This window comes from Spermophilus citellus (assembly GCF_964194105.1).
Source record: "Spermophilus citellus genome assembly, chromosome: 4".
NCBI lineage: Eukaryota > Metazoa > Chordata > Mammalia > Rodentia > Sciuridae > Spermophilus > Spermophilus citellus.
This window is the reverse complement of record NC_138185.1, coordinates 167,093,907-167,108,860: the sequence shown is the minus strand read 5'-3', so window position 1 is coordinate 167,108,860 and position 14,954 is coordinate 167,093,907. Positions and strand designations below refer to the sequence as shown.

The window sequence follows — 14,954 nt, the reverse complement described above, 5'->3', positions numbered from 1 at the left end:
GTCCTCTATTCTGTACCATTGGTGTGCCAGTCTGTTTTGGTGCCAATACCATGCTGTTTTTGTTACTATTGCTCTATAGTATAGTTTACGGTCTGGTATAGTGATGTTACCCTGCTTCACTCTTCCTGCTAAGGACTGCTTTAGCTATTCTGAGTTTCTAATTTTCCAGATGAATTTCATGACTGTTTTTTCTATTTCTATGAGGAATGCCATTGGGAAACATAGAGATATATTATTCTAATTTTAGGTTGGTTGTACATTTAACCAAAGACTGACTTCAACAATTATTTGAGTGTATAGGCAAATTGCACCTACTTCCTTTAAGCATATATTACAGAAATGTCAATCTCTGAGAATTCATCTTTGACCCATTTTCCTTTGTACTATGGAGTAGAAAGATGGAAGACTTAAGAGGGAATTTTTAAAGTGCTTCATTTTAGTATTTCCTACAATAACCCCTTCCAGGATTCTAAGTAAACTTTTTTGTTTTAAACATAGTAGATATTTTCTCATTTTATAAATGAAATGATTCAAAGGAAAAAAAATCTATATTATGTATATTCTTGCCATTCTAGTATTTAAAATTTTCTGCACTTCTTTGTATTTATTTAAATGCTAATCAATTATTGCATTATTATTATGTGTTCTAATTTTAAATCACTAATCAATTTTCCATGTTCTTTTGGTATACACATATTCAAGAGCTACCCCTAACTGCTAAACAATTTAATAATTCAGCAACTATCATTTAGATTTTTTTCCTATTATTCTAAAATTAATAATTCTTAATCCTTGAATTATTTCCTAAGTATAATTTTCTTAGTAGCAGAATAACTGAAATATTTGTATGGCCCTTAACAAATAACATAAAGTTATTTCCCTCAAAGTCTGTACCTATTGGCAATCAAGATAATAGTAGATATCTTTTAACTTGTGTAGTTTTAGTTTTCCCCTATGTTTCTTTACCTGATACTTGCTCCTAAATACTCTTTCTCCTATTGTCTTTAAATGAGTTCCTTATGTAACACACATTAATCCACGGTTGATCATACATTAAGAGAACATTTTCCCCATTCTAATTTTCCCTTTGATTTTCTACCATTTAAAGTTAAATTTTGGTCCCATATATCTGTCCTTCAAAATATGAAAAAACTTTCAAAAGCCCTCAAATATTTATTTCTGAATGACAATATATTCTAAGATATATGATAATTATTCTAAGCATAGTTATTTCTTCATAATTCCTAGACAGAGTAAGAGAAAGAAAATCAAATGAGATAGTAAAATAAAATCTCTTGTGCATTTTACCATTTCATATAGGACAAGAAACAACATCAATTAATGGAGGAATGAAAATAAAGACTCCAAAAGACTTATTTAATAATAACTGGCATGTCCTATTCTGATTATTAAGGAAAAATATTTTATGGAAAAACTTCAAACAATGCAGGCAACTCACTCTGTTTGAGGAGCAGCAATGCAACCAAGCAGTGTTTGAATGTAACTACTTACCAGTCCTTTACAATAGTTTTTCTATTCTGACATAACTGTAATCCCAGTATCACAAGGTTTCCAAAGACCTGATTGATAACTGCATAATTTTCTTTAAATATTTATTTTTAAGTTATGAGTGGACACAATATCTTTATTTTTATTTTTATATGGTGCTAAAGATTGAACCCAGTGCTAGGAGAACAGTCTACCTCTCAGCCACAATCCCAGCCCCCTGATAACTACATAATTATAAATAATGAAAACACCTCATTGGATGAAGATCAAACATAGGTGGTTGAAGTTCTCCAAGTTCAATTGCAGTTATTCCCACAGCCCAGATATCACAGAGTTGGTTATAGCCACCATTCTTCTCTACTGCTGCAACTTCTGGAGCCATCCTAGAACCAATGAATGAACATAATATTTTAATTTTCAAAAATATACTACTTCTTGTTATAACCATTAGATTTGGACAGAAAATAAGCTAAGAGCTCTTTACTAGGAAAGAAGAAACTTTACCAGGAAAGACTTCACACACACACACACACACACACACACACACACACATTCTCTCTCTCACATACACACATATACATACTCTTTTAAAATTTATTATTTAAAAATCTTGAATACTAGTGATCTGAGAAAAACCTTGCTTTTTACTTTAGTTTGTGTTAGGTGAATCTTGTTATGTAATACACGAAAATGAAAAAGAATACCTAAAACACTGTGAAGATCACAGAAAATTTCCCAATGGAGATAAGACTTAAAAAATGAATCAGCAGGGAGCTAAGTTGAGTGTAGAGTCATTTCAGATTGCAAATGCAGGAAGACAAGGAAAGCATGTGAATCACCTAAAGGGCTGCTGGTGCAGGGCAACTCAGTATGTGTGATCCACAGATGAGATGGGCTGTACATAGCTAGTTATCATTCGGCAATAAGTACAGAAAGAGTAAGCATTCTCCCTTGTCTAAATGTATGATCAATTTTTAGCAATTCATTTTTATTTTATCTTATAAAAGTATGCCTGTGATAGGAAATGGAAAAATATTATCCTTTGCAACAGACGTTTAAAGGGTCTAGAGAGTGTTCGGAAAATAAACCTTAGAAGTCGAAGCTAGATTATGAATGACCTACTGATTACAAAAGAATGTTTTATTTAGATTTTCTAGACCCCCTTGAAAGACTCAATTATGACAGCAATCTTAATCCAGAACTCATGACAACATGAAGGACAGTGTGGCTGACTGAAGATATTGACCTGAGTGTAAAATGCTTGTAAGATCCTTAAGTAGAGCTATTATCAAGTATATAGAAGACTGAAGGTCAACTGAGTAGCTGAGTTGCAGTTACTTGGGAGTAAGAGGTGTATGATGGCATCTGACATTATACAGTACAAATGATACCACCCAGGAGAACTGTTCTTTTTATTTCAACATTTACTATTTAGAATTAACTTATATTTATATTGAATATCCACAAGTTGCTTTTATATGCATATAAGTTACAAAAAGTTCTCTTAACACACTTTCAACTCAAGTGTGGTTAATGATATGTAAGATATATACTAAAAAGGCTAACCTATAAATGTATATACTACATGTGAGTTCTATATACATACTAATGGATCCAGGACTGAAGAGAAGAAAATGATTACTATGGAGCTGAAGATTAAAGGCAAGTTTCATACAGGAAAGGTTGAGCTGGAGCATAGAAAAAGCAAATCAATTTCATTTCCTCTGCCCACTAGAATCATTTAGTGGTGGCTAACAGGAATGCCAGGCTAACACTATTGTGCTTCCTGGCTTAGCTACTGACCCATCAGTTTTCCATAGGTGATGAAAAGCAGAGTGTGTGTCACTCTTTGCAATGGGGAGAACTTAACATAAAAACAGGAAAAGGTATTCCTGAAGAGGTAACAAATACAACTAAAATAGCAGTATTTCACATAGTATGATTAGGGTAGAAAACCAGAAAATTCTGACTGGAGAAGAGTGTTTACAACAGAAGAGGGAAATGGGAATTTCACTGAAGGGAATTCTATAGGTAACCCAACTTACCTGCATTTTCATATAACATTTACTGGGGATTTCCTGTTATTAAAAGCAGTATATGATAACTGAAGAGAATTTGGAATACATGAAAAAAATATGGAAAACAAGTGAAGCACAATCTCAACCAAAACAGTCATTCTTTCACACATTCTCATTCATACTTTTAACTTAAACATGTCTTTTATGAAACACATCTTTTAAATTCCCTTGCATATGCTACTTTTTAAAATTGTTAATGAATCTTCATTTTATTCATTTATTCATATGTGGTGCTGAGAATCGAACCCAGTGCCTCACACATGCTAGGCAACTGTTCTACCACTGAGCTACAACCCCAGCCTGCATATGCTTTTAATCTTGATATTTTGATTAGTAATCTGCCATAAGCTTAATCCACTGACTATTCATCTTTTACAACATAATTTTTAACATTTTTAGCATATTCTTCCTTTGAATTGAGAAGCTGTATATGATTTTCTTAACTTATTCCAGGAGGTGACTCAGTTGTAAAGCACCCCTGGGTTCAAGCTTCATTACCGAAAATTAAAAAAAAAATTTAAAAACCCCCAAAAGTTGCTTATGATTTTTGAAAACATCACAGCTAAATTACTTTTCAAAAAAAAATTATTTTCTCTCAACTTATTATTTATTTATTTTTCCCAGACAAGCAACAATTTATTCTGGGTTATGTATAAACACTTTGAATAAAGTATTCAGTTTACAGAAGACTTTTCTGCATCATTCCTAATTAAATTGAGCTTGCAATAACATAGGCTTACTTTATTTATTTTTTTATTAGAGCTTTAAGGTTATACACGGTTTGGGTTCATCCTGACAAACTCATACATGCATGATAATCAATTTCAGTTTCTTCAAAAATTTTCTATCAATTTTCACAAATATTTAGTGATAGAGGGGATTATTCATGATTCCAGATGTTTTCCAATTTGATAGAAAAGAATATCATTGTTCACTTTATATTTTTGTTCATCAAGGGAAACACTTTTCATATTTTGTGACTTCTTATATATATTAATTTAATAACTCTGCTTTTAATAAAACAGTCTACTGACTTTTAAGAACTTACATATTGAAGTATTAAACCTAGGGTGGCATATTTTAGCCAGTATTTCCTGTTTTATTACTTAAATTTTAAGGTGGCAGACATGCTTGTTTTAAATTTTCATGTAAAAAGTGATCAATCTTTCCCTTTAAGGTTTTATGCCAAGAAAGCTTCTTCAACTCTTAAAGCAGATAATTAATGATAACCATTTTGGCATTAGGTATGAAGTATGAAGCTACTTTGTGAATAATAGATTATCTAAATTATTACCTGCTTATTAAAGAATCTAATCCTTTATATGAATTGTCAATTTCTTTTACAATAACTAAATTATTTTACATATTAAGATTTATTGCCATGTCTCCTATTGTATTTCTTTCTAAAATACTGTTTTAGTATTTAGTATTTTAGAAAGAATAACTTGCCAGTAACTGGAATTATTAAGTATAGAGACTGATCATTAACCATGAAGAGATAAAAATGTACCAATCACAGTAATCTCTTACCAATAAGGTGTGCCAATGAAAGATTTTCGCTTTGCTATAGTAGCTGTTATTTTTGCAGCAACCCCAAAATCAGCTAATGAGGAAAAAGAACAGAACAGAAAATTTTAATTCTTTTCAGAACAAGTGATGTTTCTAAGTTTCAGTTTCAGTAATGTTATAGGCATAGCATTATTAATAGTTAAGATATTTACATCAGGTAATTGTACATAAATTGAATACCTAAATATTTCCTAGTTTATAACAAACTCATTAAAAGAATTCAATAGCATTTTACTATAGTGAAAATGTACTTTATTAAGAACAAAGTGAATAAAAATATTTTTATTACAGGCTTACTGAAGTAAATTTGGGGAAGAACAACAACAACAACAAAACCATTAAAACAAATGAGAAAGACACATTTCTGAATTCCTTTTTATCTTAACAACAGATAAAACTATTTTTAAAAATGTCCTTTTAGCTGGGAACAGTGGCACACACCTATAATCCCAATGGTTTGGGAGGCTGAGACAGGAGTATCTCAAGTTTAAAGCCAGCCTCAGCAATGTTGAGGTGCTTAGCAACTCAGTGAGACCCTGTCTCAAATAAAAAATAGAAAATAGGGATGTGGCTCAGTGGTAGAGTGCCCATGAGTACAATCCCTGGTACCAAATGAAAAAAAAAAAAGGACTTTTTTTTCTAAATATAATTTTTTATATTGTTTTGTCATTAAAAAGAGTTATAAATACACATCTAGTTCATTTTTGTCATTTAACATATCAGGCAATTGTACTCTCATATATTAAAAAAAATTACTGATTGGATAATATTCCATGAGTGATAAAATGTAGTTTAACAGTTTTTCTATTGCTAGACTTAGGTTTCTATTTTTTCTACTATGAGTAATAATGACTAAATACTTATATAAATCTGGTCTTTTCATCTTTAGGATTAACTTCTATAAACTGAGTCTCAGGAATAAATATTACGGGGCTAAAGTATAAACATTATTGTGATTCAATATGAATATTAAAATTAAATGTCAATTCTCATCTAAAATTTCATTAAATTTTTTGAAAAAATTTAAAAATTTGAAATAACATACCTAATTTTACATCACCATGGTCTGTCAATAAAATATTTGCACCCTAAAACAAAAATACAAATTCTATTAAATTAGCATCAAAAATTTCTTCCAATACAATTAGCAATTTAAACATAGTAAATGAACTTACTTTGATATCTCTATGCATTTTGCCTTTAGTATGCAAATAGGCAAGACCCTGAGGTTTAAAAAAAAAAAGGATGTGTTAGCAAAATTACAAAGTTGACTCCAAAATTTTCTACTTAGTTCTCACTGAATAAAAAAACTAGAATAGAATGTCTTCTTAGAGGGATAAAAATTAGAAGAGTTTCTTTTTACTAATCAACATTTACTATATCTTAAAGATTTTTAATTCATTTTCTGATAAAAATTGGAAATATTTTACTAAAACATAATTTTGAATGAATGCATTTATCATTCATAAATAATGAATTATTTATCTCTTAGTTCTTTTGGCTTTTATATGTATGAAAAACTATTTTTTTTAAGTTCTACATGGGCTCAATATCTTTATTTTGTTTATTTTTATATGGTGCTGAGGATCAAACCCAGGGACTCACATGTGCGAGGCAAACGCTCTACTGCTGAGCCACAACCCTAGCCCCTGAAAAAATTATTTTTAAAAGATATTTTTTCTACATATTGAACTCTAGATCAACAATTTCTTTTTACCTTTAGGCTCTCCACTGTTGTCTTAACTGTTTCTAATGATAATCCTGCCATCATCTTTTTGTTTGCATGTAATGTATTCTTTTTTTTAATTTTTAATATTTATTTTTTAGTTCTCGGTGGACACAACATCTTTGTTGGTATGTGGTGCTGAGGATCGAACCCGGGCCCCACGCACTCCAGGCGAGCGCACTACCAGTTGAGCCACATCCCCAGCCCTGTAATGTATTCTTTTGTTCTAAGTATTTCTAAGGTTTTCTCATTATCAAATGAGCAATTTGATGATGATATTCCTTAGTACGCTTCCCCCCCATGTTTCCTATCCTTGGTTTGTTTTATGCTTGGAGTCTATGAATTAAGAGTGTTCAATAAATTTGGAGAAATATCAGCCATGTTTACTTTTCAAATATTGTTTTCATTCCTTTCTCCCCCTTTTTGTCTTCTCCTTCAGTAAGAAAAACTATACAAATATTAGGTCACCTGAAATTACATTTTAATAATTTTATTTTTTGAGATCAGGTCTTGTGTTTCCCAGATTAGCTCTGAAGTCCTGGTCTCAAGCAATCTTCTGACTTGAGCCTTCTGAGTTGTTGGAACTATGGGCTTCTAATACCATGCCTGGCTTTTCATTTTTTTAAAAAATCATTTATTTCTGTGCTTCATTTTGGATACATTTTTTTACAAACATACCCTCAAATTCCCACAAATGTACATATACATACAAACACACACTCACATATGTGTATTTTTCAATATCTAAACTACCATTAATTCCATCCCTTGTTGAGTTCATCATACATTGTAGTTTTCATCCCTAGAAGTTTGATTTTGGCCTTTTTTTTTTTAAATCATCTTCTGTACCTCAACTTAAATTAGCTTTCTTATCTTATTTGCTAATTCTAGCATCTTATCAGTTGTGAGTTAGCTTCATTGATTTCTCCTTATTATACTTCTTTGCATTTCTGGTAATCTTTGGACACCCAACATTATGAACTTTGCTCTTTGGGTACTGCACATTTTTGGATTTTAGGGGCAGGTGGCAGAAATTGAACCTAGGGACATTTTATCCCTGAGCCACATTTCCAGTCCTTAAAAGATATTTTATTTTTTTATTTTGAGACAGGATCTCCCTAAATTACTAAGGCTGACCTCGAACCTGCAATCCTCTTGCCTCAGCATCACGAGTTGGCTAGGATTAAAGGCATGCATCACCACACCTGGCTGGTATGTTTCTGGATTTTTATACTCTCCAGTACTTTATCTTGAAGACTCTAGCTGCCTTGGTCTCCCTGCACCAAACTTGGGTTCTTCCTCCCTGTACCAGGGCCTGCTCCTTGTTTTCTCTCTCTCAGGCCTTTAATACTTGAGGTCTTCTCTCTTTTGTGGTGCTCAGGATCAAAGCCAGGGCTTCATGTGTGCTAGGCAAGTACTCTATTAATGGGCTACATCTCAGCTCTATGTCCAGTTTTTAAAAACCACTATTTCATATATGTTTCCTAGTTTCTTTGATTGTTTCAGGGAACAAGGTACATGTTACTCTGTTACTCCATTTATACCAGATGTGGAAATCTGTTAAACTGAAACTAATTTAAATTTAGAAATCATTCCCTACAAAGCTCATTATATTTGGGGAACTAGAACCATATAAGCTAAGGTTATATATCAGATATAGAATGAAATCCAAGCTGCTGTTTTTTCACTTCCACTCTTAAAGAAACAATGAACTTAGAAATTAAAATATGAAGAAAATGAATTTATCAATAATTCTCTACTATGAGTACATGGTTAGGTTTATATTTTATGTAAATATAATAGATTTTTATGTTATATAAATACCTTGGGGAACACTATAAAGTTAGCCCTCCATATCCATGATTTATGCATTCATGGATTTAACCAACCATGGACTAAAATACTTTTTGGGAAAAAAGTCTGTCCTAAACATATAGACTCTTCTTTTTTTGTCATCCTTAAACAATACAGTATTAACAACTATTTATATAGCACTTATATTGTCCTAGGTATTATAAGTAATCTAGAAATGATCTGAAGTGTACAAGAGGATGTGCATAGGTCACAAGCAAATACTACACTATTTTAAAAAATTTTTATAGTCGTAGATAGCATGTCTTTAATTAATTTATTTATTTTTTAATGTGGTGCTGAAGATTGAACCCAGTGCCTCATACATGCATACATGCTGTGTAAGTGCTCTGCCACTGAGCTAAAGTCCTAGCCCAAATATTATACAATTTTATATAAAGGATTTGAGGATGTGCCAATTTTGGTATCTTAAAGTATCCTGGAACCAATTCCCCATGGATACCAAATGATGACTACACACTCACACACACACACACACACACACACACACACACACACACACACATACACGCATATACATGCACATGAACATAAATACTAAATTTACTTTCATATATTTCACAGTAAGATCTGGCATGATGTACCCTTTTTTAAAACTACATGGAAACTAACTTTATAAACTAATTAGAACTCTCTCCTAGATCTGTTCAAACTCCTAGTTTATAAAGTATGGAAGAGCCACATATAAAATTATCAATTAATGATTATCAGTTATAAATTTTTAAAAAATGAAGACAAAAACCCTACAGTTACTACTTAATTCCTCCTCCTCATCTAAATGCCTTAAAGTATATGAACAAAGTTATTAATTGCTAATTTTCTCAATGAGTAATCTTCGAGGGAACTATAAATAAATAAAAAATAAGCAAGCGACATGCCCTATACCTCTACTGCAGACCCACTTTAGTATACTAAAGTATACTAAAGTTCCTGAAGTAAAGAAGCAAAGCCATTTGTTGAACACAAACTTAGAGAAAGGGGTTCTGTTTCCAATGACATGTATTAATATCCCATAGAATTAGGTATTCCAGATAGTGCTCTGGATTATTACTGAGCAAATTTAGTTTATTTTGGGAGAAATGGTTCATATTCTCTGGAAGAGATAATTTTCACTGCTATAAAACTTCAAGGGAAAGCTCAGACAATTTTACAATTGAGAAGTCTGGTGATTCATTCACGAAAACAAATTTGTACTCATGGCTTTCCTTAGATTTGTAGCAATGTGGGTCAAGCAACAAAGTAGACTACTTTAAATGATCACTTGTATTAGCATGAAAGCAGAACACCGCTTACCACCACTGCATATGTCAGCATCAGCTTAAGTGAATTCTTGTGACTTGCTCATGAAAAAATACAACTAGTTTTACAGAACTATACTATGAGATGGGAATTAAAAAATCATTTTGGCTTACCCTTTCTCTATAGTTATTGATTATGAACCAGAATTGTCTATCTACATAAGCAAACATAGTACCTGTAAGGTTTCTCTGCATACATAGGCTATTTGCAATTCTGATAATGGTCCAGTAACTAGAAAGAAAAAGACCACACTGTCATATGTTTGAACATAACAAATTAAAAATAGTCTACTTTTTAAAATGACAAACTATTGTAAAACTTCTCTATATTTCACTGAATGACTTCTCTTCTGACCAGGAACATACATTATCTTTGTAATCAAGAAACAAAACAAAACAAGAAAAGGTAACACTGAGACTGAAAATGTACTCTAAAAATAAGAAATTTATTCCATAACAACTTTAGTAAGTGAAAATATTAAGCGCCCATTAAGTGTGAATAGGAAGTTCTGTAGAAAGCAATGGACATAATATGATCTCAATTCTGAAAAAATTTTTAAAAATAAAGCCAAAAAACTTGATAAACATATATAACTAATGACAGTTAGTTATATATGTTTATCAAGCACAGACAGTTTGGTTACTGAAACACTGAAAAGCATCATCATTTTTTTAAACATAAAGATATTATCTCTTTAGCATAATTCTTTACCACACCTGTCAAGACAGGGAGGCTTGATCCGGTACCTTATCTGAGAATTTAACAGTAGCCAGATCACTTTTGGCAACCAGATCTCTCCCTCCCTAATATGAACTATAAAATCCCTCTTATGCAAGTACCTAATAAGAGACTTTGGAACTCTGTCTTTCAATACCATGAGAGAAAATCTGGGATGGTGTTTGCTGACAGTGAAACCCAGGTAGTTACAGTAATCTCTGCCTAGAAAAGCATTTCACTGCACATTTTCATCACTGCGTTTCTACACCTACTTAGGAATAAAACTCTGATTCTTAGTAAATTGATGGACTAGTAGTAATACAAACCACTTTTTAAATAGCATTTAATTTATAAGTGTAGATATTCTTGACTACTGTTTTTTTTTGGATACTATTTATAGAAATGCACACTTCTTGGACTCCAATTAACAGCAATTTTATGAAGGAATAAAATTGATGTCTCAAAATAACTTTGTAAAATTAAAAGGGAAAGCAGTAAAAACTGCCATCTGTATAGTTTAATTTTATCCATATTCTTAAGATTTCTCATTTTATAAAAGTGTAAACAGATAAAAATTACAATTAAATAAAAACTTCATATAAAGATTATTATTCTTCATAAAATCATAGATAAGGATTTTAAATCAGTAGCATAGAACTGTTTTCTACCAATAATCTTTATTTTTTAGCAATACTGGGGATTGAACCTACTGATCTCGACCACTGAGCTACATTGCTAGTCCTTTTTATTTTGAGACAGAGTTTTGCTAAATTGTTGAGGCTGGCCTTGAACTTGTAATCCTCCTGCCTCAGCTTCCTGAGTCGATGGGATTATGGGCAGGTGCCACTGTGCCTAGCTTACTGATAATTCTTTAAAACCAAATACAGGATAAAAGAGAACAGTCATTCCAGTTTTGCATTATATAAGAAAATGAAAGACTACTAAATAAGAGATTAATAAGCATTTGGTTTTTTTTAAGTGGGATTTGTTCTTATTTTGAAATTCTTAAGAGTAGAAATTGTAATGTCTATGTGTAACATTTATGTGGTAAACCTTTTTTTTTTTAAATAAAGAGATAGTGACCAGCACCTTTTTGTTATGAGTTATTTGTTATAAAAATTAGATAACTACTATATTAAAAGTTTATAATGAAGTAATATATCAATTAATTTTTATTATAATTCAGAATTTTATATCTGAGTCCTGCTTTCTCTCCTTAGGAGTACTGACTTATCTGTCTGGAATGCAGCCTTTTGTTTTGCTTGCATTTACATTCATTCATATGTATACTTACAAAAAAATAATTTTTGAAAGCTTTAGTATGATTAACCATGCTATATTTATTATTGAGGATTATTTAAGTCAATATACAAAGCCATTTCATTGTTTTAAGTGCTACAAAATATTCCATATCACAAGTACAGTATAGTTTATTCAACTGATAGTCTACTGAGTTTTTTTTTAAACTTTGACTTCTACAAGTTATAAAATATTATATAAACTGAAACATCACTTCTGTTTTTATATTATGGATACATTTGAAAATTACATGGCTAAAATTCAATAAGGCTTCCATTGTAAAAATTCAAAATAAAAATATTTTAAAATATTTCACATAATTCTTTTTTTTTTTTTTTTTTTTTTTTTGGTACCAGGGATTGAACCCAGGGATGCTCAACTCCTGAGCCACATCCCCAGTCCTTTTTATTTTGAAACAGAGTCTTGCTAAGTTGCTGAAGGGACTCACTAAGTTGCTGAGGCTAGCCTTGAACTTGTAATCCTCCTGCCTCAGCCTCCAGAGCCTCTGGGATTACAGGTGTACACCACTGTGCCCAGCCACATAATTTAATAACAGACTAAGAATAAATAACAAACTCTGCATAGTTGCAATGGGAGTTTTACTATCTCACATGCATGTTAAACAAGAAAAAATATGTTTTAAGGATACAATCTTAATTTTACAAATTCTAGAAAATTCAAGACATTGTAAATAACAAAACAAATTGGAAACTAACTATAGAGCCAAATTATTTCTAAATATTATTATTAAGCAAAGTCAACTAAAAAAAACTGCCTAATTAACAGAATGCTAAATAAAATACCCCAAATTTTAAAAATAATTATACATTTTAATGCAAAGTTATTACAGTAACAAGTGAACTATTTTTCTGGTTATACAGTTAAGTTATTAAGATAGATACATAGTTTCCTTTGTGAATTACTCTTTACATTTCAATTCTTGTAAGGGAGGTTAGGCAGTTTCATTAGTAAACAAAACACTTTCCTAGAGACTACATCTAAAAAAATCTAAAAAGTAAAATTTGGATTGTAAAAATGCTTTTGAATTTCTTGGTTCTGGCTCCACCAAGAACACAAATCTTAGGTTTCCTTTATGCAGTACTCTGGGAACAGAAGAAAAGAATATAAAAGAGTAAATCTCTACATATTAATTTCCCGGGTGACTGGAAATGTTAAACAATAATCATTAATGTCAAAGTCAATTTTAAAGTATAAAGTTAAATTCACAGTACCATGATAAATATCTTGAAGTGATCCGCCACCACAGTATTCCATACAAATCCACAGTTTTTCTCGACTATTATGAAGAGAAAATTATATTAGCTGGTAATTTTCAATCACTGAAGTAAGTATTCTAAGGCTTACACTCTTCCATACATCAAGAGTCAGGATATAGTGCAGAGGGTAACAGGAAACTGCTGTAGCAATCTCTCTTCAATATGCAGGAAAGCACATCAGTTTCAGTTTAGTTCCCATCTTAAAGGTTTAGATTATGAATAGTTTTGTAAGATAAATACTTTAATCATTCATAATATTTCATTAAGGTTGCCCTAGGGTATAACCAAATAAAGGAGGTACTTTAATTAATATAATAGAGAAATGAAAAGAAAGCCCTAAAAATTTTAAAACTTTGGATAGTGTAATTTAAAAGTTCCCACATACAATGGCACCTACCTGAAAAGGAAGGAGAGTGGTAGCAAAGAAGATATAAAATACAGAAAGAGCAGATGCTTTGTTTGTTTCTTACCTGAGATAGCTTCCAAAGTAGGCAACAATGTTGCAATGTTTACATTCTTTAACCATAAATATTTCTTGTTGAATCAAAGAAAAATCATCTCCTGAAAACAAAGTAAGTTGGTCATCATGTTACTCAAAATCTCTACATAGGGAGGAAGAAAACCTTTGCAATAAATATTAGAGATGAGGAATTCAGCATTCTTCATACTTCAGTAAGGTCTAAGGCCTAAAAATGTACAAATCTTTGAATCAACAGTTGCTTCAAAAATATTCTTCTTAAGGAGATATGCACAGAGACAGATTAGTAAACATCTAATGTTTACTGTGGTGCTGTAGTTTAATAAATTTTGGTACGGTTTACAGTTACTCTTAAATTCTAAATATAAAAACATGTTCTCGCTAAGTGAAAACGGAAGATTTATATATAATCACTTAAATACATATAAGCACAGAAAGTGTTTAAAAACATGCAATGGTTATGCACAGGAAGTAAAATTAATTTTACAGTCTTTTTTATCTGTATTTTCCAATATTGATATACTATTATGGGAATTTTATGGTAGTTATGAGACTACTACCTAAGTTATGATAATACTGTAAAGATTGTTACATCAAACACTATTTTATGTCAAAGTGTTGTTTATTTCAGTAAAAGGCATGTATGAACAGGTAGAATGATTGTATGTGCAGATCTAAAGGTAGCATAATATAGCCAATAAGAGCTTGAAATCTGGAATAGACACATCTGAATTAAAATCCTGGTACAGACATTCACTAGAATTTCAGCAACTTGATCCTTCTGAGTTAGGTTCATTTGTTAAGTAGCATCTGGATTTATTCGACTATTTAGCTTCCTTGTATACCACATATCCTTATATTATCTACATTTCAGTAGTAGAAAGTTGCTGGTGATTTTGGTAATAGATTCTTATGCCCCTATGTTTTTGATTATGTATTTCCCTCAGTTGGGAATGTTATTGAGAAAGTTACTGTACCTATGCATTTAGCACATTTGAGAGAATAAATACAACAGTAATATTACTACATGTTAGAGACAGAGGGATATTTAAAAATATGTTCTTCATTAGGACATCATTATAAAAATATTTTTATTAGATATTGTTTTACAGTAGTCTTTTGAAAAGCAA

At 31.2% G+C, this 14,954-nt stretch overlaps 1 protein-coding gene across 1 annotated transcript in view; it reads right to left on the bottom strand.

The window, feature by feature from the left end:
* Positions 1–14,954, bottom strand: part of MAP4K5 (mitogen-activated protein kinase kinase kinase kinase 5) — a 111,951-nt gene that overhangs the window by 65,813 nt on the left and 31,184 nt on the right. The window contains exons 3-9 of the mRNA XM_081289989.1: positions 13,817–13,907; positions 13,302–13,366; positions 10,229–10,284; positions 6,332–6,379; positions 6,202–6,244; positions 5,118–5,190; positions 1,761–1,892 (exon numbers count right to left, since the gene is read on the bottom strand). Coding sequence (XP_081146115.1) covers positions 1,761–1,892; positions 5,118–5,190; positions 6,202–6,244; positions 6,332–6,379; positions 10,229–10,284; positions 13,302–13,366; positions 13,817–13,907 — 508 coding nt within the window. The remainder of the gene's footprint in view (positions 1–1,760; positions 1,893–5,117; positions 5,191–6,201; positions 6,245–6,331; positions 6,380–10,228; positions 10,285–13,301; positions 13,367–13,816; positions 13,908–14,954) is intronic.